At 40.8% G+C, this 25,311-nt stretch overlaps 1 protein-coding gene across 2 annotated transcripts in view; it reads right to left on the reverse strand.

Moving 5' to 3' along the window:
* Positions 1-492: 492 nt before the first annotated feature.
* Positions 493-25,311, reverse strand: part of dtx1 (deltex 1, E3 ubiquitin ligase) — a 56,698-nt gene continuing 31,879 nt past the window's right edge. Inside the window, exons 3-10 of one of the 2 annotated variants that reach the window (XM_054772831.1) lie at positions 24,179-24,911; positions 14,849-14,910; positions 14,559-14,690; positions 11,510-11,571; positions 11,232-11,390; positions 9,306-9,467; positions 7,146-7,235; positions 493-5,935 (exon numbers count right to left, since the gene is read on the reverse strand). In XM_054772831.1, the coding sequence (XP_054628806.1) occupies positions 5,711-5,935; positions 7,146-7,235; positions 9,306-9,467; positions 11,232-11,390; positions 11,510-11,571; positions 14,559-14,690; positions 14,849-14,910; positions 24,179-24,911 (1,625 nt within the window). In that variant the 3' untranslated portion in view covers positions 493-5,710. Of the gene's footprint in view, positions 5,936-7,145; positions 7,236-9,305; positions 9,468-11,231; positions 11,391-11,509; positions 11,572-14,558; positions 14,721-14,848; positions 14,911-24,178; positions 24,912-25,311 lie in introns of both variants that reach the window. The other variant, XM_054772830.1, reaches the window with a different exon arrangement.

Here is a 25,311-nt window from a genome sequence, read left to right on the forward strand (position 1 = left end):
GCTTCCATAGCCAAACAGATTTTTGCGTCCCAGAGCACACAGCTGTGTGGGACTGCTGAACAAAGTGCGAAATCTCAACACTTGACCAAGAAAAAAAAAAAATATATATATTATAAGACATAAACATGTAAAAATGGTGATCTTTGTAAGTAGTACATGTATGGTGTACATTTCCCCTGTATTGTTACATATTTATAAATTACTGATTTCTCTGCAGAGAGAATTTTTATTTTTTACCAAAATGTTTAATTTTTGCAGGGTCGTGAATACACTGAATTTAATTATACAAAATATATCGAAGTGCCCCCCCACATCCTTCAATTTTCCTGTATGCAGCCCTCACTGGAAAAAGTTTGGACACCCCCGGTCCCACAGACTTTTCAAACGCATACACAGTACAATAGTCAGACACAAAATGACCAATAAAGCACCCATAAATCTACATAAGATGCGGGAATGTTGGTGTTAAAAGCAAGAAAAACAAGGCCAAAGTGCCAAAGGTCATCCCTGTTGAGGGCACATTTATTTGTCAATATTTGTCTACAGGAAAGACACAAACATGCAACAAGGTCATCACGATTCAATAAAGACTGACCAGGATTAAGAAGCCCTTTATAGTCAAATCAGAGTCTCTATTTAGCTTTTAGCCGATTGCAGTTGGTGACTCGTTTTCTCAATAAAAGTCCAAAGGCTGAACACGTCAAGAGTGGGGGAAAAAAAAAAAAAAACAACCAAAAAACAGCTAAACGCTGTTGGTCTTCCACACTCGACTAAAAAAAAAACAAAAAAAAAAAAAAAAATGAAAAGGAGTTTTGAGGCAAGATGCAGACCGCCGTGTTAAAAATACGAGTCCATCATCTTGTTGACCTTTGCCGTTAAGGGCGGCTCCCGCTTTGGTTAGCATGCATCTCCAGGAGAACACTAAAGACGTGATGCACACTCAGTACACACTCAAACAGACGACGACGTACAAAGGGACACACTAAATGTTTATACTTGAAACACTTTGCAGTCAACGTTTAGGACGTGGGATTACAACTGGAAATACTACACAATGTTGAGTCATCTTCACGTTCTAATCCAATGGAAAAGGTTATATTAAGACAATCATTGATCAGAAAATACCTCAAAAATATATGCTTTTCAACACCTATAGTATGTCTTCTTTTGTTAGTTGTACACACGAGGAGAAAACACCTTGCTACAAACAAATTGCCTTTCACATGTCAAAAATAGTAAATTGCATAAACACCAATGCGCTCTCATAAACCACCTTTTCATAGAAGTCTGTACACACCTGAAAGTCTAAAGGGCCGACAGAATGTTCAGGAAGGATCTCGACATGGAAAAGTCCCTGATAGTTCCAAAAGGGCCGCGGAAAGTGGAGGAAACAACTCATTTTCACTGTCTTTCAGATTCAATACGTGCCAGAAAGTTGGACGTCAGATCATAAATAAACTTGCATTGTTATTCTTGGCCATTGTGGAAGATGTGAACACATGAAAAGGGAGGCAGGTGGGGTCATTCATAACCAGCAAATCTCCATGTAGCATACGTCTACATTTACAGCTATTATTCTTTCCTCAAGCCTTTTTGAAATGTAATGACCTGTTTCTCATCAGCTAGAAAAGGTTTAATTAGAAAGACTTTTGCATATAGAGACACAAGAGCTGTGTCCTTCAGTGGGAATGAGGACACGTGTCGAGAGCAAGCAAGAGGAGACCCAGTGCTCCACTTTGGACCAAACGATAATTCCCTTTGTTTCAACACATTGAGAAAGCGAAGACGCTTGAAGGTTGCAAAGGCTGATGCAAAATCCATGTATGACCTAAGATATGCCACAAGGAATAAGCACAGCACGCTGTATGACCTTTAATGACTACAAGAAGAAAACCGCGATGAGGTTCTGATCTTTCAGCGCAGTTACTCCAGACATAGTGTGGGTCTGACCAACTGCCACTCACTAAGTTGAAATGCACAGTCGTAGAGGACTACAATGCATCCCACCAGGTATCGTCCAATTTAGGACACTGTACATGTGAAACCCACTTATCTCAATGGCCTCCCGACTGATGTCAACGTAAGCGGATGTCGAAACAGTCGAAATCAAAATCGATGCTAACCATTGCTTGCACACTTACTTGCGAATGCCGAAGGGGACATAAAGGATTTTGAACCTACAGCAGTTTTCCTCCATTTGGGAATATTTTTATTTGGATTCTTCCGTTTTCACAAGATATTGTAGCGACGGGAGTATTGTGTATAGTTCTGAGCTGTGATTCATTGATTAAGCTATTGGGGGCACTGGTGTTGGCCTGCTAGTTCGAGCAGCTATAGTGTGCTGTTTTGTAGACTCATGATGCCTCGTTGACATTCCTCCGACATTACAATATTTTACGCTCTTATCAAACAGAGCTGCAGCGGTAATTTCTAAAGCTTTCGTACGTGCGCATATTTGTCTTCTGATGACCAACAATCTAGAAAAAAAAATGTATGGTTAAATACCGTCATGCTTCTATTTGATGCTTATTTTACACTGAACAGGAAGTCACTGTGTGCACGTTTTAATGCTGTGTAAGTAGACCGTACTTACTTTGTTGTTTAACAAGCTTAGCGATAATGCAGAAGTTGATCATTCAACATGTCTGTGAAAATTCCCCGTCATCCAGGTCCAAGGTTGAATCGAGACAGCTGGACGCTTCTTGTTGGTTGAAAACGTTTTACCTTTAATCCAAAAGGCTTCTTCAGTTCTAAACTTTAAATGTGGACTTCCCATTTTTATATGTCCCCTTGATAATATAACACGTGAACATAAACCCATTTTGTTATAAAAATGACTCCTTTTACTCCTATTTTATGTCAACAAAAGCGGTCGACCATGCATGATGACTTACATGAGCTTACGTGGACACTTTTTAATAATGATTCATTTTGTCTTCTTATTGAATATACGTTTAGTTTTTTTATATTCAGACAACTTTTTCCTTTTCGGTATATTCGATGGTGTTTTACATTGGCATGTTTCGACCATCACCTACAGCCATCCTCTGAGCTTTCCAAAACATATCAAGGTAAAACACCATTTAATATACCTAAAAAAAAAGTTGTCTGAAAAATAAACTAAGCATATACTTTTAATAATAACACGGTGGACCGGGTCTTGATGAGAAAGTCAACAGACAGGTTGGCGACAGAAATAGGATCGACTTAAGTTCCACTGCTTAATCTTACCAATAAAGCAACATTATAATCACTTTCAAAATGTAATGGCATCCAATACCTGGTGGTCTACCTTTCCTCCAAAAGATGGGCTGAACATTGCGGCCGGTCGAGCACTGAAATGTGCTGACACGACCAACATCATTCGAAACGTATAGGGCTCTTCCTTAGACATTAAAACAATAATCCCTGAAATAAGGTAGAGGATTGGTTGAGACTTGCTACCAGTAGAGTGCTAACAATAAATCTCTGCAGACAATTTGTACACCCTCCATTAAAAGCCTAAAGATGTTAAAAATCCAGTGAAAAAGCAGACATAGGTTTTCTGAAAAGAGAACCACAAAAGATCAGAACGCACTGGCCATCCAAGGTGACCTCTCTAATGTTATATTAGCAATACAAGACAACACTGCCACGGCACTCGCACTGTGCTGGCTGCAGTTGACAACATGGCAACAGGCTGTATTGATTTTGGAGTGTCCAGCAGCAGCTGCAGTGCTCCTCCGTGATTAGCACACGGGTGCAAGCAAAGTTAAACATTGCTCATTTGCATATACCACTCACAGCATAACACGAAGACAGACGAGACTTGGTCATATTACATGTGTGGCAATATAAGCAAAAGAAAAACCAGGTTGTCATTCAAAAATGTAAATGATCCCGCCCAGCTAATATTGCCCCCATGTGTTCAAGCCAAGTGAAACACCGACCCTTTTGGGGAGAATGACATCTCATGCTCGTTAAGCTCCCCGGCTAATGAAAGGTACATTGACAACATTTATTAGAGTCAACTACACACATTCTACATGAGTAGCATACGCTAACTACCTGTTATATTAGACATCATTAACATGTCAGAGATCATTCAACAGAATCATGTTGACATCGGTCTTGGTGTAGATATGTGGCCAAGTCTGTGTTCTTTTATACAGAAGAGTATAAAAATAAATGATATACACACACACACACACACACACACACACACACACACACACACACACACACACCATACTTCCAAACAGAGCTTGAATTGTAGGGTATACCACCTTTGTAAATAACAGCTTATATTTCAAAGCACTGCAAGTTGATTTAGAAACACAAATGTTTCCAATGCAATTTCAACATAAATGCTGCCTCAATTTGCTATGGAAGACTGCGATTCTGTCTGAAATGAAGCCCGCAACAACTTTACATCAACATCCCCGCTAATTAAAGCTGATCAGACGCATTCCAGGGAAAAATATGCAGCGCTGACCTAGCTTTCCTCTCAAAGTTATATATATATATATATATATATATATATATGTATATGTGTATATATATATATATATATATATATGTATATATATATGTGTATATATATATGTGTATATATATATATGTGTATATATATATATACAGTATATAAAAAAAGATACCTCAACATGGATCTTCAAAAGACTTTAGCTCTTGGGCATAACATCTTTGGGGGGGTGAGGGTTCCTGTTGGTGCATCTACAGCCTGCAATAAAGCATTTGGACATCAACCAAGCACATTTTGGTCAAATACAATGCATCTCTGCTCCCAAGAGGAGAGTTTCACATTCACGAGATGGATCTCCGAGGTGAAAACTCCAACCTCTTAGCACCTCGATGCACAAACTCCCCATCCTTCATGCACAGCAGCATGACGGATAGACCCGAGGCTCCAAATTCCTCCAACGGGGAGAATGATAACGCGAGGCTTTTTGTTCAGAGTTTAGCGTCATCAAGGTGTCGACAAAACAAATGAGGTTAACCTTGAACTGTAGCAATGGCACGTCCAACATATCTTCATAAGCATCCAAATATCTGCTGGGCTATTCATTTCACGGCCCGTCTCAGAGGCAGCCCACAAGATTAACACCACCACGTACATTTATTAGCAAATATTACAATTTTAAAGCCTTTGTCCACTGGAATCTAGTACATGCACTACACTTTCTTTTAGCCCTTATCGCAGAGATGGGGCACAACCTCGAGCCAACACCTCTCCTTCAAAAAAACTAAAAAAGTCTCAACATGTGTTGCAATATTAGATGTTTTAGAAAAAAATGGAGAGGTGACTGTCCTTCATTGGCACCTCATCTTATTGCAGCAATTCACTCAACATTCATTATGCAATTTTGCTGGGGCCATGAAATCTGGCCCCATCACGCCGCCTTGTTGCGTTACAAGTGCAGATGCTTCGTTTTGACTCTAAAAAGAGGCCACTGACATATTTGCTGGCATCAGGACAGACACTGAGCATGTGTCTCAAGCCTCTGAGGGCACAGCATGCTCCAGGCTTAACGCTAAAGATCATCAAAATAAAAAGATCAAGCAGTCTAATAGTTTGCCACCACTTGTACAGGGTCTCGTATGGAGGAGAAAGAGTAGCGGGGCTGCATGTTGGCCCCTCATCCAGCGTATACCGAGGAGACAGTGGAGCGTGATGGTTTGTGTTCCTGCATATCAACTGCTCAGGAGCCTTTCAGTCCTTTAGGTTGTCCTCGCCGACTCCCTGGGCTGACAGCTCTGTCAAGACGTTGTCCAGGTAGTTGGGATCCGGGTAGCCGTGGCCTGTCAGGTTGGAGCCAAATTCGGTCTTATGGTGGATCTCGTTCCACACCACGGTGTCTGACTCGCCTGTGGTGCTGGACGTCCCGATGGTAAAGATGAGGCGCCGGTCCCAGGCCGTGATCAGCAGCTTGAGTACCTGGGGGCGCAGAGGAGGAGAAGTGTTGGTAGTGGACAGACAAAACACACATTACAAACAAATTAATGTCCTGTTATTGTGCTTAAAGGGTCCCTATCCTTCTCGTTTAATGGGCCTGTAAAATGATATTAGAGCCCAGTACTATAGTAAGTTTATTTTTATTAAATACTCCATACATCTCAAGTTGCGCACAGGGTCAATCTGCATTAGTTTCCTTTTGGCCGACACGCTCGGATTAGGCAGCCTCCATCCCAGACCACGCCTACTCCGATTGGTCGGATTCAGAGCTAGTACAGAAATTAGCCTGAAAAATTGAATCGGGCCATAAAACCTTTGTCTCACAATTGTTTAGGTTCATCTCTGTACTTTTTGGTAAATTCCAGCCTGGCCTTCCTATTCTTCTCAATAAAGAGTGGTTTGCATCTTCTGGTGTAGCCACTGAGCTTTTGTTCATGAAGTCTTCTGTGAAGAGGTAGATAGCGATACCTTCACTCCTCATTCCAACAGTTTTCTTTCCAGCTCTCACCATTTTTGTCATCAACCACTGATGTTTTCCTTGGCCACCAGCGCTTTAGTTCTTTCCATCTTCTCTCAGCTTGTATTTCCACCAAGAGACAGCTCTCTGATTTTGATGTTGTGTCCACCTCTAAATGCAGGCTATACAGGCTAAACCTATCCTACCCATTCTGACACTGAGTGTAGACATTCAGTGCTATTTATTGATTGCATAAGCAATGTAAGAGGACACACCTGGGAAGAAAAGACACTTGTCAGTCACATGTTCCAATACGTTTGTTCACATCAAAAATGGGTGGATTCAAACTAAAGGTGTCATGTTCTAAGATGTGCATCCGATCTTGGAAATTAAAGCTGAAATGTTGCTCTTGGGTCTCGTAATCATCTTATGATGTCATACCCAAATGTTTTCAGTCTACAGGAAAAATAAAGGAATTGACTTCACTGTTCCGATACTTCTGGAGAGCACATGTTGAACAAGTGTGCAATATTTTAAACATATACATAAATGTGAAAAGTTGCAAATGTAGGAGAGGACCCTTTAAGATGGCTGTGAGTATTTTAGACAGAACACAACTACATTTGTATTAGTGCCAAATAACATGTGTATTAACCATGGACTCTTCTGACAAAGCACAATGTACCAGCAAGTTATTGGAAATAGCTGTACAGCTTTTTTGGAGGTGGCTCTTACCTTCCTACCCTTCTCGTTGTCTGGCAGGTAACACTGACGAGGGAAACCTCTGGCACTGAACTTTTTCCCAGGGTTGGGGTGCTCATTGGTCTGAAATGATCATAAACAATCATCTATTAAAATTACAATGTAAATGTTCACTATGATATATGCAAATGACTCATGCTTAACTTACATATTGTCCCATTAAGGTGCTTGGTAGTTTTTTTAACGATGAGGATAAGGATGTTCATGTTAAAATTGGGTGGCAACCCGTACATTTATGACTGAAATCTTAAATGTGTATCAGAGCTGTAAGATGTAATATCAAAACATGTTTCATTCAGATCTGACCAAGACTGCACATTTGGAAGCCAATCTCATTTTAAATGTTCAGACACCTGCCGCTATGATCACATCAGGTTGTCATTTGCCATGTTTATGGAGGATAACATTTTTCTTGGAACCAAAATATGGATGAAATCACTTATTACATAATGCATCTAAAAATACCAATTATTATAAGCGTAGCTCCAAACACTGGTGGAGTGGCCCTGTGGTTCGAGAGAAAAGGTGCCTTTACAATATAGATCAGGGGTGTCCAAACCTTCTCCACCGAGGGCCGCATACACAAAAATTTGACAAACTTCGTGCATTGAAGATGTTGGTCAATACATGCTAGGCTACAGTGATGTGAAAAAGTGTTTGCCCCCCTTTCTGATTTCTTTGCATGTTTGCCACACTTAAATGTTTCAGATCAAATTTAAATATCAGTGTGTCTTGGATCATTGTCCTGCTGCAGAACCCAAGTTGGTTTCAGCTTGAGGCCTTGGTAAAATTCAGGCTGGTATCGGCGATACCAATCCGATACCATGTGTAAATTCACCTAATGTGCTAATAAGTAGTGTACATTATTTCAAATCAGAGCATAAAGAGTACAAGAGATCATAGTAATTTATTGACTTATTTTAAACCATGAAGTGTATTGAAGTAGTGGAGCGATTTACAATAAAGCCAAGCTAATATACAACATCAGAAAAAACACAGGACAAAATCATATCTGATGTATCAAAAGTATCACTATTGTGATTTCAGAATTGGCTTTAGAGCATGAAGAGCTGGTATCGGAAGTATCAATATTTCGATCCTCACATTACCAGCGTGCTCTCCTTAACACGTTTGTGGCAATTTCAAGGATTTTGTGCAACGGTAGTCAATATTTTCTCAACCAAATGATTCCATGTAGAGCATTCAGAAGAAAGAGGGCAAGAATTTTGGCTATGGAAATTCGTAGACAACTTGCTGCCACATCTGTTACAAGGTGTGTTAGGGTGAATGTTTGAGCCAGGAGTGGTGAGACATTGGCAATAACGTAATAATGTAAATTAGCATAGAGCAAATACATTTGTTTGCATGCATTTCGTTTGTTGAATGTCACAGAGAATTCAACTGGAGCCTTTATTGAAAATCTGTTGTCTGTCTGCTGAGGTAGCAAGTAGAGACCAAACATTAGCGGCAGCAGAACAGTGATAGCCAAAGTCCCATTGCACCACCGGGGGGAGGGGTGAGGGGTGTGCAGAGGCACTGGAGTAAAAATCTAATAACATATAATTAATATTACTTTTTTTTTTTATAGCGCATGCCAATTGCTAATAAAAAACAAGTTGCTGGACAAAAAAAAAAAAAGTCACCCACAGACCGCATTTGGACACCCTTGTCATAGCTGAAAGCTTCCATGTAGCATGTGGCTACATCGCACAGCGTTGACGTGACAACTGAGCAGTGCTGTCGCCTTTGGGAGACTGAGCCTGCTCTCCTGGTTAAAAAAAGGTCATTTGATGATTTTATAACTCCACTTGGGAGTCAGGATGAAATAGGCAGCAGCCTTCTACACTACACTGTTCTACACTACATACCATTTCTCTAACATCACAAAATGAGTAATGGATTATTCCAAATCAGCTGCAGATTGACAATTTTATCCTTCTTTGCCTCTGAAAATTGTTTTAATTTAGGGTACTAAGCGGTATTGTGAGACGACTTACATGGCTCACCTTGCTGCAGGAATCATCAAACTTAAGCGGATACAGCAGAAGCAGTAAAGCTTACACTTTGCAAAAGAAAGCCAGTGGATCACAGCACGAAAAGCAAGACAGATTAGTGAAGTCTGATCATTCCAACCTGGACACCGGCAGGAATGTCATAGACGATGCGAATGGTCTTGGAGTCTGGGTAGCCGGGCAGGCAGTGAGGGATGATGTGGTACTCCATTTTCCCAGGGGGCTGAGTGCCTGTTTTCTCCCCATAGATGGTCTTGCATGTTGGGCACTGGAGACTACCATCCTGCTTGGGTGAAATTCATGCACTTATGAGTGAGAATATGATTGCCACATTATCATCGTTGCTATATTTCAAGTATTATGTGAGCTGGAGCTATTGCAGTTTAGACAGGATTCAAGGCTGAGCCTAAGGTGGCCTCTAATCAGACCCTATCATTCTATATAATGACACGCTTGTGGCTGCTTACGTGCAGCAGGTCACAAAGAAATTCAGTATGTATCAGAAATGTTTTTTTTTTTATTTATTTTTTTTTTTTTAAACCAATGCTCTGTGCTTGCTTAGCTTTGTGTGACTGGCTTTTCACCTTTTCTGAAATTACATTTGCAAAATGTACACACTTGCAATATTATAACAACTAGTGATGCTTTGTAATATTGTTGGGGTTGAACTATTACAATGGATTTTGTTTTGTTGTTTTTTTTTTTGGCAAACTACTGCAAGTTTATATATAAATATAAATCCAGGCGTCCCTCGCCACTTCCCGTTTCAAATTTTATAGCTTCACTCTCACGGTTTTTCAAAATGAAATAATAAATTATCGCTGTTCTGTGGTTGCCAAGGGCTTATTAGCAGAAAAATTAAGCATTTTTCAATAATAAAAATAGCTAAATGAAAAAAAACAAACAAATATAAGGCATTCAGAAGAAGCATTCAAAAGCCTCGTTTACACTTGCACGCGCTCGGTGCCCGCAGGTACACAATTTTGCGCGGCAATGGCGTGCCAATGAGTAAATTGGTCGTTAACAGGTGTAAAGTATGTGTAACCTGTGCCAGTGCCAAAGAACTCTCCCAGTGTGCGAGTCTACGTTATGTCTTATTTATTTATGTCTAACGCTGTAAATTTTGGACTATTGAGAACTCCTGAATGCAATTGGCACCTCATCACCATCACCTCACCTCAGCACCTCAATACCCTCCAATTTTAAAGAGGAAAAAAAAAAGAGAAAGAAAAAATTGGTACATGTACAGTATAGAATACACTTGTCTAGTAATTCTACACTGAGATCAAAACAATCGCTCCATCAGACTTTATAATGAGATATACTTCACTACTTCAATTCACTACTTGAACTACCTGAATCTGCACTGTAAGTATCATGAGAAGTGTAGTTCTATTAGCCATAAATTAGCAGCATCCTTGTTTAAGCCGCAGTGTTCAAAGCACGTGAAAGTAGTTAATGTCTTATAGTCTAGAATTTACAGTTAATATATTGGGTATTACGAAAGTAAAGGTGACTATAGAAGGCTCTAACAATGTTAAAAAACATTTACAAGGCTGCAAACAGGTTTTCTATGCTATAACTACGAAAACATTCCATTTATAAATAAGGAATCCTACTTTGCGGAAATTCACTTGTCACAGTTGAGTCTGCAACCAATTAACTGCGATAAATGAGGGATTACTGAATATAACAACTTTTGCAACTTCTCCTTTGAAATCTTATTGTTATAGTTTGTGTGTGTTTTAATAGTAATTCAATGTCATTGATGATTCTTCACATTCATGTGCTTTTTGGGTTGCTGTTAATATTTCAGGCAAGTGCGCCACAATGAGCAGAATTCATAGCAGTTTTCCTCCAAGTCCGAACACCGGGCTGTCAAGATGGATACCAGTGATCTAATAAGTGATCCCCAATTGTATAGAACAATTGTGGCGCCGGATCATATGCCAGTACCATGTAGCTCAGTCAAGCCGAAAGACAGCGAGTTTGTAATGCGAGCCTAGAGAGTGACATCATGACGGCTGGCTCGCAAGCTTTTACCCACCTTATTGCCATTGTTGTACATGGCCACCAGGCACAGCAGATGGTACATATGGCCGCACTTGCCAAGTTTGCCCACCAGCTCTGGCTTGATGCCTTTGTGCTGCAGGACGCCTTCATAGCCTGACGCCATGACCAGCCTCTCCATGCAGATGGTACAGTCCTACACCAGCCAAACCCAACGCTTTAGCCGTCATGCTCCATAACTGTGTATTTTTTCATATTTTCACATCCTTATAATGCCTGTGTGTGTGTGTGTGTGTGTGTGTGTGTGTGTCTTACCTCATCTGGCACCACTTTAATTTTCTCAGTGTATCTTCTGACCACATCCTCTGGGGTCTTCCCTTGTCACACAAAAGATAAATAAATAAACACCAATTATGAGAAAAGGGAAGCTGACTCACCGGATGGCAGTTTTAAAATAATGAAATAATGCTTAAATCTTTAAAGGACAACAACTTCATCGGCATCCACTCCGTACCAGCACATTTACAGTAAGTACATATTGCAGTGTCTACATAGAACACATTAAGGACATAAAATACAGTAAAAAACAGTAAATCCAACAATTACCGTAAATGAAAAAGGAAAAAAGAGAACACTACGCTTCTTTGTTATGACTGTCACTTTCACAAGAGCAGATTCTCTAACATGCTCAAGGATACTGTAGGAACCTGGCAGTATGTGTAGTGTTACAGTTTTGTGATTTTCCGACATGCCATGAAGCCATGAACGTGACTCTGTGTGTATGTGTGTGTGTGTGTGTGTGTGTGTGTGTGGGCAGAGGAGGAAGGTTGAGTTTGCTGATGTATGCACATAAATGGGAAACACTTATTCCGCCTATAAAGACTTCTGAAGAAAACTCCAAAAAGCGCCAACAACGCTCCTTTTACACATGTGATGTACATATTAACCAAGCTACAGCAACATTGCCATTATCATTATTAACATTGTTAGACCAATTGAACTACGTCACTGGTATATTGATACCTTACCACACGAGCTAGCTTCAACACACACTCACCCACGGCGCGTCAGTGCTGCACTCTCAGCGCCTCAGGCCATTACCGATAGGTAACGCTACATATTGGAGCTGAGGTTTTTATTTTTGAGTCTGGCAAAGTTAATGCTAGGTGTAGGTGTTTGTTTCTATGTTGCGATGGGAAATCAATGCGCCCAGAAAGGAAGTTCCGGTAATACTTAAAAGGACCAAAACAAAATACTGTAAATATTACATGTTACCATGAGTGTACCTGTTACTACGTGGTTACAGCATGTACAGTATATAAAACCAAAAAACCTTGTTGGAGGTGTTTTAATAGTGGTCTTTGTAGGCGGCATAGGTGTGTCCCATTACGTGCAGTAATGAGCCGTCTCTTTTTAAATCTTTAGAACGTACAGAAAAAAGAGAAAGACGTGTGTTCATGTCTCACATAAGGATTGTGGATGATGAAAATTTTTACTAAGTTCAGTTTTCCTTTAAAACCAAATAAATGGCGGTCCCTATACTGTGCACACTGCTTTCTCACATTGCTAATCTTCGCCAAGAATGGTACCCGTCTGTGGTGGCATTGTGCACTCAAAAAAACTAACATATAAAATAAGCTAAGGCAGAAGACAGATGCTTACTCATCTGATGTCTCATGAAATAAGGTCATCTCATATTTGGCAATATTTAGCGAGATACTGTATGTGAAATTCTTGCGTGACGTCATGCACAGCCTCAGTGGCATCAAAACCTGAAGTTCCACTGTGAAAAAGAAGTCACATTTTGACTAGTGCATAACTATCTAGCATGAATTCTCTGATAATCCCTGCGTGGTGTGTGTGCGTGTGTGTATGCAACTAGTGGAGCATGGCTAAGTGTACACCCACTGCTTAGACCCCTGATGCGCTTACAGGGAGGCTATTTCCCCCCCAGGGTGTTTCTTTATTCAGTTCAGCTGGCAAACAGAGGGACAGGGAGCAGCAAGATGTGAACAAAGGAATGGGAGCGAGTGTCACAAACAAGCAAAAAGCACAACTTTACAAGATGAGCACACAAACATACTGTTGCTCCCGGTTATCTGACATAAATGGTTCTTGGAATAAATAGATAAACACTGCACCACCCTGCCTGCCTCCTCGAGATACACAGTCAATAAATCACTGATTATCTGATGTTTTGTTTCCCAAGACACACGTACAGATGTTGTGGTGATGTAGCCAAGATATGGGAGACAATGCACTCCTGAACAAAATCTTAAGGATTTGGATTTTGCACTGGTGGGTTGTAACCAGACTCTAAGTATAGCATCAAAATGCAAACAAGCACTGGAGGATCAAACGTTTGCGCTAAAATCTGGTCTTTGTGTCATTTTCGGCCAGGCATTCACACCGTCATGACCTCCTGATGGCAAAGGCAAAAAGGCTTTCTGTCTTTGAAGGCGGCAGGATTGTTGAACTACACAAGCAATCCCTCTTGCAATGCACCACTGATACTGAGGTTGGATGCAGTAAGACAGATTTTAAATTTCTTAAAATTATCGACAAAAAGTCGAGTGGTAGGCCAAAAAAAATGTCACCTGCTCTGAAGGTGTCCGTGAAGACAGGCTGATTGTTTATCTAAATTAAGGCTCTTACTGATGTTGACTGCAGCCCAATACCGATAAGATGGCATCTGCGAGATAAAGGCTCAAAGATGAAACTTCACATCTGTGCAGTGGCATCAAATGGCCGCTGGCTATGTGTAGATTGAGCAGCGTTGTCCTGTTGAAAGACCCAACCCTCACTACAAACTGAGGCACAGTGAAGAGGGATACAATGTTTTGGTTTTAGGGAAACTGTGTAAACCTTGCAAACATAACTTAAGATGAACAACATAAAAAATGTAATGGGTTCTTCCTTGGTCCATGAAGACCCGTTGACGTGTTCGGCAAAATTCCAATACTGTCAAAATTGAGATGGTGGTAAAAAACAAATATAGTACTGGTATTGTACAGTATAGAATGGTGAAGTCTAAAGGGCTGACTAAGAGGGCGAGTGCAGCGTGGGATAGGGATGGAAGCCTCACTGATCAATTAGGACAAAGATTCCCTTGGGAGGACCACAGTTTCCATGGCTTCCATCGACCCGTTTTCATTCAGACCCACAGAACCGCTGCTCTCAGACCAGCTGATGACAAGAAAAGTTAGTTGTCTGCCTTGTTCAGCGTGCATGTCATGCAACCATTACAAAGTTGTTACAAGACCTTTACCCATTAATCAGACAGAAAAGGCATCTTGATGGTACGTTTTTCCTCCCGTGGATGCCCCAACCTGCAACTGTCCTACTGTGCTTGCCTCCATCTTACCTTTCCTCAGGTGCTTTTTCTTTGTCTTGCGGCGCATACCGTTGATCCCAGGCACAGGCTTCATATCGCTCTTGCTGATGGGTGGTGGGTGCAGAATGGGCTTTGGTGCTCGAGTCAGGCAAACAGGCAGACCTACAGCGCACATCAGGATACCGGTCATACCTGATGCATATGTACAACACACACACAAACAAACACAAATACACACATGGAGGAAGTGAACAACGTTTGTGAGTGGCTTTGCAATTGCCCATTTACCACAAAATGTACTATTTTAGTTGCAATCTAACCTGCTAGAGCTGGGTGCACTGGTCCAGATCCAGTCAGGTTCTTGACTGGGAGAGCAGGAATCCTCCAAAAAAAAGAAAACATTCAAATAAATGATCATGGACACAACTTGATGAACAGAGCCCAATGATTACAAGACAACTGTACTCCATAGGCTTTTCTTTACTAAAAAAATAAATGTTCCTAACCTATAAAAAGTCTATCAAGGATACAAAAGCACCAAAAGAGTGATTTTTTCTGAAGATGTACAAAATACAGTATCCTATAGTCACTGTTCACTTTTTTGCACCATTTGTAACATGAACTATGCAAGTGTCCTTCGAGCATAGTGCACAAGTGAAACAGCAGCAGCTATTTGCCCTCAGCTAGAGACACAAGAAACACTCAGTGTTTCCCATAAATTAATTTACTTGTGGTGGCCCATTTTGATCGTGTGGGCTGGACGTGCTGGGGCAGAATCTGGAATAGATTTCATGTATTGGAGTGCCAGTATCTGAGATTTTAGATGTAGGCCGATATAATCCGATGCTTTTTTTTTTTCGCCCTGAGATCGGCACAATGTGTGATATCAATACACCCCTATTGTGAATACGTATGCCATCATGTCATCATATTATTTCCAAGAGATGATAGATAGGTAATGCAGCTCATACAGACCAAGACGAAACCAAGATGAATTGGTCGGACTTGGTCTCACACTGGGTTGAGTCAAAAACGGAGTCAAAAAACTGCAACAGAGGAGGTGGCAACCAGAGGTGCTCTTTCCCCTGCACGTAACTCAAAACCGCAGCCATCTCCATGTTGCAGATGTCAAAAGACACACAAAGCTAAATGAAGCTTGTGTGTGTCCATTTGGAATCTTTAGCCAACCAGTCTTTATATATGTGGGTTTTTTTAAGCCAGTTAGAACACCTACATTTGCCCATCATGAGTTCTGCCCAAAATGGGGACAACATCTATGCGAGCTTTAAAATGAGTTGGCCTCTGAATCATAATCACATTGAATCGTGAAGTGGCCAGAGATTCCCACCCCTACTCCTGGGGAGGTTCACCATTGTTCCATGTTTTCACCGTTTGTGGATAATGGCGCTCACTGCAGGGGGCACTTTTTCCACACAGGGGCCATGTAGGTTTGGATTTTTTTCCTCCATTAATAAGTTTCAAGACTGCATTTTGTGTTCATTAGTGTTGTTATTGACTATGGCTAATATTTACATTTCTTTAATGATCTGAAACATTTAAGAGTGACAACCATGCAAAACATAAGAAGTCAGGAACAGTATGCTTTTACACACCACTGTATGTGTTTATGTAGCACATAAGGATTGTGGATGATGGGCAAAAAAAAAAAAAAAGTGCAGTTTTCCTTTAAGAACAGAAAACCTTACGTTAAGAATACCAACTTCTTGATGAAGATGAAGAAAAAAGAAAAAACAACCTTCAAGAAGCAACTGTAAATCCATTGATGGAAGCATCCATGCGTAAAAGGTGGTGTGGCTCACTTCATCCACCCCACACCAGCACAAACTTTTAAATCTCTCAGCTCTTTGACCATGAGGGATTCATAAATCCGCATCAACTGACCGCTTTGATGTAAGTGCGAGCCTCTGTTGCTGTGCCAGCAGAAGGTCTTCAGAAAGCTGAGGGTAAAAAAAATAAAAATAAAAAAATAAAAAAGCACAGAGCCCCACTGAGGCTGCTGCGTCCTGTTGATACTGTAGCACAGCAGTTGACCAAAGACCAGGACCTGCTGTACCATACTTTTTTTTCCTGCTCGAAAAAGCCAGATAGAGCCACCTCATAGTCTGAATGAAGTATATAGTAAAAGAGCTATATAAAATAGTATATATACAATAACTAAATAAATAGTAGTGTATGAATAATACATGAAATACTGGACAATAATATAAATGCCGGCATTTTTCACATTTTCACTTCCTGTGTGTGCGCAGGCCAGATGTACTAATACATTTGTCCACAGATTGTATGTCAGACACGAGATGCTTGTGTCAGCTCTTCTGTCTGTCCGGAAAGTGATGTGTTTAAGCTACTGTCAAGTTGAGGAAGTTACACACTTTAACAAACATGAGTCAGAAAAAGCATGCTGGAGGAAACTGATGCAGCTCAAACAGAATATTCAGTTCAACATAAATGAATTTAAGGTTGAAGCCCTTGGAGAGGTCCTCGTTCACTAAAACATGCACTTAGGCCTAAATTAGATCAAAAACCCACCAGGAGTGGGTGTATAATCTTATGTGTTCACAGAGAGTACAGTGATCAAACAAATAATTTACATCAGCAGAGAAAAAGCTCATTGTGCACACTGTGCACAAACTTCTCGGAGCCTACAGTGCAGAGAGCTTGTAACTTTAATTAGGGTTGCTTTTCATCTTCATTGCAATCCACTTGAAACAAAGGTCACACAATGAGCCTCAGAGAATATTACATCATAAATATGCAATGTGACAAAAGAGCTGCATACGTTGTGATTTCTAAACCTGCAAAACATTACATACAGCAGCCAACCATGATCATTGTGCGCTAGACTGAAGCAAGCATCAAACACATCTATGTTGTTTATTCTTACTAAGTCAGGACGAACTGTCTCTTGCAGCACTGCACTGCAGCTCATCATTTTGTAAAACTGCACTCTGGCGCTTATCTTTTTGCTTTAGATGTACACCTCAGCAGGAAGTGAGCCTGTCTGGCCTTGGGCACTGAGATTTATGATGTCACTTCCTTGTAGTCTACCAGTGCTGAATCACCCAAATTTCTGTGCACACTGTACATAAAGAATACGCTGAAAACTGTAAAATTCTTAATAAAAAAAAAATGAATAAGATTTTAAAATAAAAGTATCCAAGTACAGTAGAACCGAAATTATTAAGGCCTTAAAGTGCTCATGACACCAAAACACATTAATCTTGTTATTTGCACCGTGAAAAATAAGACATATTTCCTGTGTTAGATGTGTATTTGAATATTTAAATATTTACCATTTTAAAACAATTTTGGTAGTTCCACTCTTCGCCTTTCACGGCCAGCGGTAACGCGCACTCTCCAGGCTTGTAGATGTGCCCTGCATGTCTGGATCTCCACTCCGCGGCACATGATGCAAGAAACACTTCCCTTTTTTCTCTTGTAATGTTTACCACGTGAGAATTTGCTAGGCCTCGGTACCGAACCAAAGGCTCCGTAATAAAAAATCAGAATACAAATACATTACCGTTGCACCCCTACTTCTGACCTAGGCCCATTCAGTCAACCGAGCTGAACCCAACCACCTCTGACCACCTTAGCTTTCCCTCTTTGTCTCGTTCGTCTCTTCGATCCAATCTGTACATCTCCTTTGCAACTTGAACTCTAACCCGCTGCATGTTCGCATGAAACAATTTTCTATGTGCGGTAAAAAAAACAACAACAAACAAATCCCTCTGGTGGTCTCATCAAATGCTGACCTTGTACAATTAGGTGATAAATTCAGGCCTGCAGTTGTAGCCCATAACAGCTTATTAATTATTGGCCTGTCAGGTCAGGACCAGAAGGTCGCTGTTCCTCTTTATGTGCAGACTAGGAACATCCATCCATCCCTGAGGGAAACTCCATTATTCTCTGAGGACTGTGGCAAAAAACACAGGCTATGTTACACCTTGCTAGGAAAGGGTGGCTTGTGCTAGTGTATGGAGGGAACTTAATCAATTGCATATTGATGAGAATAGCCCGAGAAAGAAACAAGCGCAACACCCCACTATTTAGACAGGGGATTACAAGTACAACACTTTATAATGCACAAGTAACAACTACAAGGCTTTCCACACTTTGGCCCAGATTAGTCTGTTTTACATCCAACCTCAAAAGTACAATTTGGCTAAAGGGATTTTGTGGAGAGTATCCATTTTTCTGTTGAATTGTATTCATCACGCATCCAATGATATGCAGGTTAAAGGGACAGTTTGGATTTTTTTTTATATGAAATTGTATGACATCCCCATCAGCAGTGTAGTCCAACAGTGTCTCACCCCCCATTTGGTCTCCTAAACTGGTCTGGTCGGATTTCGGTGATGAAGAACGTAGTTCCAGGTAGTCGCTGGGGTTTCGCAAGTAAGGAGTTTGGCTTCTCAAACCAATATGCGTTCCAAAGAGTAATACATTTGCAACACAAAAATACTACAACAAAAATCAGACCTCACAAATCGCTCAGTGTTATATCTCTCTCCCACTTTATCCCTGCGCACTGTCGCTTCTCCGTTCTTGTGTATGCGACGAAGACGCTTGCATCTACTTCCACGATGGAGCGCCGTGGCCATCGTGTTTATGTGTGTTCCACAGCGGAAGCTTGTAGTCACATCCAAATAACTTGAACATATGTACAATTGTTGGAATCGATTTGCAGGTTTATAGAAATGACTCCAAAAGACTTTTCTTAGATCTTCACTAAGTTTCCTGGGACCTTTCCATTGTTCTTCGTATTGGTCGATTCAATGAGTGCTAATCCTACAAATTTTACGCTGCCAAAGAGAAACTATCAGCTGCAGTCAATCATCATCACCAGCAAGAAATTAATAGAGCTTGGCCTTGTCGAGTTAAGACATACTGAAAACTTCAGCACCACCATCAGTGTAAATCAGAGAAAATCCAATATAATTCAGTAGGGGTGGAAAGATTCATTCACTACATCGATGCATCAATTTATATTCCTACGATCCAACTACATCAATGTGTGTTTAGCACTTTTAATGATAAACACTCAACAAAGATACTTGCTCAAAAAAGAAATTCAGTCTGTGATGCCTTTTGGTCAGGTAATTCACTTCATTCAGTATTCATATTTAACTCGTCTGTCGTTATTTGAAACTCCTTTTAAGTGACATTTATGGGGACAATATGCAAAGTAAGGACGTTTTGTACGCCTGGTAGTTTACGGTCAAGTAGCAGTAACGCTTAGTGACGTCATCATCTAGTGCGGCGTGTCCAGGTCAAAACATACGCTTCTTGGTTTCCTCTAGGGTTTTTTGAAGCTGTGGTGGTGGGCTGCATGGGAGGCTATGCTGTGCCGCTGCTGCGTTGCTGTGGCAGGATTTTTTTTTTTTTATTGAATCCTATTACACACATTTACCACCAAAAGAATGATTTAATTTCAATTATTTCAAGGACGTTCTCATAAATCATGTGCACGCTAATGTAACTTGGATATCTTTAAAGTATGGACTCATGTAAACAAACCACGAGTTCCATGTATCTACGTTTCTAGATTCGGCTGTGACCAAAAAACAGATCTGATGTCATAAGATTCTGTGTAGGTTTCTGCCACCCATCAAGCACAGACCTCCGCTAAGGCCAAATAACACTAATTAGGATCCCCAGCATATTGTGACTCTTCAAAGATATTCATGTACTGCATATGCCTGAATTCAGTCAATGGAATTCAGGCATTTGAAGTGAGCTCCTAATATCTGTACCTAATAGACCATAATAATATGAGTGTATACCATATTTTTTTATTAAATGATCACAGTATAATTTGATCTAACATGGATATGTGCAAAGCTGCGAAACTGTTTCTATATTTGGGTGTGGGCAAAAACAAAACAAAAAAGATCTGATGTCTTGCATTCAGTGTAGGTTCCTGAAATCCGTATGCCTCCCTCAAGTGAGAAAGTGCGAGGGAGTTTTTCAGATTGTGTTTGTGCACACGTGCAAGCGTGCTGCTGAGGGTACGTAAACCTCATGCATCCTGTATGTCAAGCCACTCGGCTGAGAACTGATGTACTCTGCCTAACCTCAGACTTTTCTCTCAAGCTCTCTGTCCAAAGTGTTACAAGGTGAAAAAGGTCCCGATACCTTAGCGTTCACTGAATTCTTAAAGAAGCAACACCCCATGATACGTAAATGCCCAACGTGATTTTTTTTTTCCCCCTCCATGGGGCCCAAAATTCCTGGTTGCACCCCTGCTATTGGCTATACGATATAAAAAAGGGCACCATAAAATCACTTTAAATTTAGACTTACTTTTTCAAGAGAACATTGATCACTTGTGAAACTTACAGATGAGTACTTCCTGAGGAGACTGAGGAAATTTGGCATGTCCACCAAAATCTTAGTTGCTTCTACAGATGCACCATCGAAAGTGTCCTTACCGTCTCCATCACTGTTTGGTACGGTAACTGTACAACACGTGATAGGAAGGCACTCCAGCGGATGATCAAGACCTCACAGAACATTGTTGGGGCAGCCCTCCCCTCACTGCAAGACATTTATAAAACTAGAGTCCTACGAAGAACAAACAACCTCATCAAGGACAGCACACATCCACAACACTCATTATTCACACTCCTACCATCAGGCAGACGCTACAGGAGTTTGAAGTCCAGGACCACAAGGCTGGCAAACAGCTTTTACCCACAGGCCATCAGGCTTCTCAACAAAGCACTCACACACGCCGCATGCAACACACGCACACACTCATAGCACTTTTATTTATTTACTTATTTATTCATTTATTTGTATTATTTATCTGTATTAATGTCTCTTCTGTTGTTGTTGCTTAATTTATTGGTATTAATGTTTCTTATGTTCTTATTCTTTCTTGTGTTTTCTTTCTTTTCTTGGGAGTATGAACAGAATAAGAATTTCATTGCAAGCATAACTGCCTGTTTTACTATGCATATGACAATAAAACCCTTGAATCTTGAAACGCCTTCTTTTTAAAGAGTTTGAATGTGAGAGTACATAGTTTGATGGCGTTCTAGCAGCACTTACAGGTATCATGCAGCGGGGCTCCAAGTGAGAGCAATCGGCAAACCCAGTATCTTCCACTGCTGAGAGAGGCTGGTCATCTAGTCCAATGAATTCAATCATTTTTTGGGTTATTTGCATTAGACTTCTGGCTGTCATGCACAAAGGGGCGAGTGTTGTCCAGCGTTTTGGCTACATTATCTGCCGTTTGACTGGTGATCACATCATGAGCCTCGAAAACTCACATGTCAAGTGTTTTTTCTTCAAATGCCGTATTAAATTAAAGCTTTTTAACGTGCTACAATAGTGAGATATTTTTCATGGCATGTTTTGCAGGGTGCAAAATTTATATCATTCTCACAAACGGCAGGTAAGTTCCACACGGCAGACGTGTTTGTTTTCGGTTTGGCACGCCTGCGCGATGTGAAGGAAAGCGGGCGGGGGATGATCTCTACAGGCTGCATGCTGCAATAGTGCGAGCCAGAGGTGATCGGCTTTTGTGATCGACGTTGAAATGCGTTTATCTGTATATGCCGATCACGTGCTTTTTCATGGAAATCGGACAATATTGATCGGTGGCCAATCGATCAGAACATCCCTCGTGCATGTATGTGTTTCCACAAGACACACACTATGCATCCTTCCACTGAATTGGTCAAAACACTCAGCTCAAACCCTAATTTTTCTATTAATCTATTATTCATTTGTTCCTGCGGATCCTGACCTCCATGACTAAGAGGTCTCCACGGCCTACCCTAGAACCACTGATCAAACAAAACAGACATGCCGCTAATGAATCCAGAAAGTCCACAAATGACATCACCCACTTACACATCCCGTGAGGCAACAGTACAGTGTGATAGTGACAAATTAGTTCAAAGGAGAAGCAAAAGAAAGCTGCAGTACTTCCTGACTATAATAATGCAATGCAACTTCCATCTTGTTATATAATGCAGCATCTATCTATCTATCTATCTATCGAGAGAGAGAGAGAGAGAGAGAGAGAGAGAGAGAGAGAGAGAGAGAGAGATTACATTTATTAACAATGTCAATTATTTCCTTCTTGTCACATCAGTGAGGAACATTGAATTAGTGTTCCTGTCTATAGTTTCATCCTGTTCCAGAATTTTGGGATCTTTTTCTCAAGTTTTGGACAAATATTTATAATATTTGCATATTGTCCCCATATAAAACCAACCATATAGTTGATATCGATATAGACTAGATTTGCGCTGTATCTCCCTCATCCCTGCATGCAGGAGGGAGGAGGGCAGCAAGGAATAAGCGCTAGCTCAGTAATGTGGAGGTTCTTTGAATTCAGAGCATAAAAAAAAATCTTTTTCACCACCTTAAAACTTGGCACAAACTCCAATACACACTCCTGTTGTGTTCCTCATAAAGGAAAAGCAAAGTGGTGTGCTACTATAAAGAGGTGTCCGATCACGTTGCTAAAATATGGTCCCTTTTGCAACAGTCGAAAAAAACGGCTTTAAAAACCTGCTGAAAACCATGTCCAGCGAGCTTCGCAGTCACAATTATTTAGCACAACAAGCTCGACTACAAATACAGTACAAGGAAGCTAGACAGACAGTTGCTAAGCTTGATGCAGTGGACAGGTTGCTGGCACAAAATAAGGACGTGTCTTCTAAAAATGTTTACCTAAAAAATACTATTCAATTTAAAGTATTTTTGAGTTGCTGAAATTTTAAAATTTACTCTTAAACTGGGCACTCCATAATTTGTTCTTTGTTATTAGCTGAGGATTTGAGCATAGCGAAAGGTTTGTTCTAAAAAAGATTATATTTTAATATTTTAATTTTTCATTACTTATTTCAAAAAGAGAATGGCCTACTTTATTTTAGAGGCTATTTTCAGATAAGATTTTTTTATGTGCATCTTGCATTAAGCTTTAACATTTCCAAAACATCTTCATGTTAAGTATTTATTTGAATTAAAACAACTTGACACGCATATTTGGCTTTGATTTTGTCTAAACTCACTTCACTTAAAAAATACCGGGATGTACATCGTATATCAATACTCAACCTAAATATATGAGGATATGAGTTTTGGTCCATATCACCCAGCCCTACTATAGCGTATTATTTACATATTGACCACAATTAGTTTGAAATAATATCAAATATCATAAACGTTTCACTATGCTTTATTTTGAAAAACGCCCGTTTGCCGTGTTGGCACTTGACAGACAAGGAGAGGAAAAGGCAGAGAGAAAGCTACTGTATTTCAAGTTAATTACTGCATTTCTTGTTCAAGCCCATGAAAACATCCCTAATGTTGACATTATTACAGACAGTAAATTTAAGTATGTTACAAAAATTGCTGCCATAGCGACACAGAGGCGGCACAACATCGGCCTCCCATGCAGCCCACCACCACAGCTTCAAAAAATCCTAGAGGAAACCCTGAGTTCATTACGCCGCAACAACCATGTCCAATAAACACACATGCGATTCTCCAGCAGGACTTCAGGCATTTTCTGGATAACCACTGACCAGCATTTTAACTACAATACTGTAGTTGGATATCACCACAGAGAATATAGAGAAACACAATAGTATCGTAACAAAGATTACCCTGGTGGGATGGTTCCTCTGGGAGTGGCCATAGAGATGCGCTGAGTGCCTGGTCGGTTCAGGTTGTTCTGGCCATTGATGGCGTGGGTGTTGGCGTTGGCGTGGCCATGGGATGATATCACAGGAGAACATGGGAAGTTGGCTGGGGATAGCGGTACCTGCACCTGTTCACCTTTGGCTTGCCCACCTCCTGCACTGATATTATTGGTCCCAGAGGAGTTTGGAGACCAGAGGGAGGTTCCAGCAAAGGTGTTACTCTGTCGCACTGCCGTCAGGGTTCCAGTTGCACCCGTACTGCCCACCGCCCCACCGTAGAGCTTCCGTCGCTGAGAGGCAAGGATTGCATTCGATGCAGCTCTCGTGCTGTTTACCAGGATGCATTGCTGGCAGGAGCAGGGCTGGCCAGAGCTGGCTCCCACAGGCCAAGACTGCGACTTGGGGATTGAACCCATGATGAGCGGGTAAGCAAGATCCATGCGTCTCCGAAGGCGTCGTTTGCGCTGGCTCTGCTTGTTTGTTTGAGACATGCTGTTAAAGTCGATGAGGTAGCAGAAGCCCAGAGAGGTCAGATCCAACCAGGGGTGCTGTTTCTCATAGGCGTTCTGGATGGTCACACAGATCTCCATGTCATATGGTGTCCACGAGCTATTGTCATTCTCCCACTCCCAGACCACGCCTTTCCCAGGGGCAGAGGACGGTTCATAAAAGTTCCTCTGCACTGGTCTCATGGTGCCTGAAAACCCAAGAAAAAGAACAGAAATAGGACATTACAATACTTACATTTGTTGCAACATCAATAAAAACAACAAAAAACCTGGATCCAAACCAAAATGTTTCTTCTTTGACCCACGGCCCACCCACCGACAGGGCTCTGTGAAAAGGGTATTGTGTGTAATCTTACCAACAAACTACGAGACGTCTATGAAATTATAACCTCAGCTCCTTTTGTGGAGACTGAGGTGTAAGAATGTTAAAATGGTGCAATTTGGATTATTTTAACATTTAGAAGGAAAAAAAAAACTTTGTGGAAAGCCTACCAATGATTACAGTTAGCAATGGCAACCTTCTTCTTTCCTTTCTAGATATAGATTGGTATGCCTGTAATATGCTTAACAGACATTAAAAAACCCCAG

The sequence above is a fragment of the Dunckerocampus dactyliophorus genome, chromosome 4 (genome assembly GCF_027744805.1).
Source record: "Dunckerocampus dactyliophorus isolate RoL2022-P2 chromosome 4, RoL_Ddac_1.1, whole genome shotgun sequence".
Lineage (NCBI taxonomy): Eukaryota > Metazoa > Chordata > Actinopteri > Syngnathiformes > Syngnathidae > Dunckerocampus > Dunckerocampus dactyliophorus.